At 31.1% G+C, this 1321-nt stretch overlaps 1 protein-coding gene across 1 annotated transcript; it reads right to left on the bottom strand.

Annotated features, from left to right (window-relative positions):
- Window positions 1-146: 146 nt before the first annotated feature.
- LOC108625067 (uncharacterized) lies at window positions 147-1046 on the bottom strand. The gene is made up of 2 exons (XM_018024779.2): window positions 427-1046; window positions 147-341 (listed from the first exon to the last, which is right to left on the bottom strand). Exons 1-2 carry the CDS (start codon window positions 860-862, stop codon window positions 232-234), a joined length of 546 nt encoding a protein of 181 aa, XP_017880268.1. The 5' UTR covers window positions 863-1046; the 3' UTR covers window positions 147-231.
- Between the last annotated feature and the right edge of the window lie 275 nt (window positions 1047-1321).

The raw sequence follows: 1321 nt of genomic DNA on the forward strand, positions 1-1321 counted from the left end.
GAGGACTTTTATTATTGTCTTTTGACTATTCTTAAATTGAATTTGATTGATTTTAAATTTTGTCGAAATTTTCGAATGAATTATTAGTAGTAGATTATTACGTTTATTATATGTATGAGATGTGCATATGTAAACAACAGACACAATTTATACACTTACAATTATACTTTATTATATCAAAATTTTGGTACAACTTTGGCATCATAACTGAGATAATTGTTTTAAATTGTACTACTTAGTATTAAAAAGGAACTTGTATCGTTTTAATAAATCTAGCGCACTACGAACATATGTTTTTATGATCCAGTGGTTAAAATCTGATGTGCGGCATAATTCACATCCTAGAAAAGTAATTTACAGAATTTAATATCATGAAATCATAAAATTCACTATTTGAAACACATTAAAATATCTCTTTCATTTTACCTTCATACAAAATGAGTGGATGAAATATTTCCAAAATAGTTGATCTTTGTTCTTGTGCTATCCAAGAAGCACGTTTAATTTCATTTAAGTATTTTAGTACTTCATCATTGTAGTTATAGTGCTCCAATGTAATTATCAATCCTACGTCATTATGGACCCTAATATTTACGTAGTCAAAGGCACAGCCAATAAGATAAAGCAATTCATTACTAAAATGAGTAAGCAATGTATATCCAGTTAAAATTAATCCTTGTCCAGGCTTGAGATATTGTAATGCTTCATGGATTTTTATGATCAGCCTGTGACTGTCATAAATATTCGTATATAAAAACGCCAGATGTACATCCTCTGGTTTACATATGGCATCTATTCCATCTATCTTCAGTTCCTTTACAATCCGTTCTGAAGGAAATTGTATTCTGTAAGTCAGATTCATTTGTCCGAGAAGATCGTCGACACCGTTCAGAACTTTCAAAGAAAGTTTATTACAAAATTTAGAACTACGTATTTGGCGAAATACTTTCCCTGTACGAATTCGCAATTCTTCTGGTACTTCAGTGAATTTGTACTGCAAAAGGTAAACGTATCACATTAATTCATATTATCACAGAATTTTCATTGAAAAAACACGTAAGCATTTAAACATAATATAAGAGAATAAAGAGATAGTGTATGGGAATGAGTGTGAGTTGCAAAGGATATGCGACGTGGTTCCGGATAACGGTGTTTCTGCAAAACCAAGGGAGGCGTTGGAAGTTTAAAGCGCGTTTAATCAATAAATAAAGTTCTCGCCTTACAAAAATTTCGTACAAATGAATGAGCTTACTTTAAACATTGAGTTGGATTTTGCACTGAGTTCACAAAATGTCTGTTTGCACTGAGTTGAATTGTCCAC

The sequence above is a fragment of the Ceratina calcarata genome, unplaced genomic scaffold, assembly GCF_001652005.2.
Source record: "Ceratina calcarata isolate Rehan_Ccalc_2016 unplaced genomic scaffold, ASM165200v1 scaffold3386, whole genome shotgun sequence".
NCBI classification, from domain to species: Eukaryota; Metazoa; Arthropoda; class Insecta; order Hymenoptera; family Apidae; genus Ceratina; species Ceratina calcarata.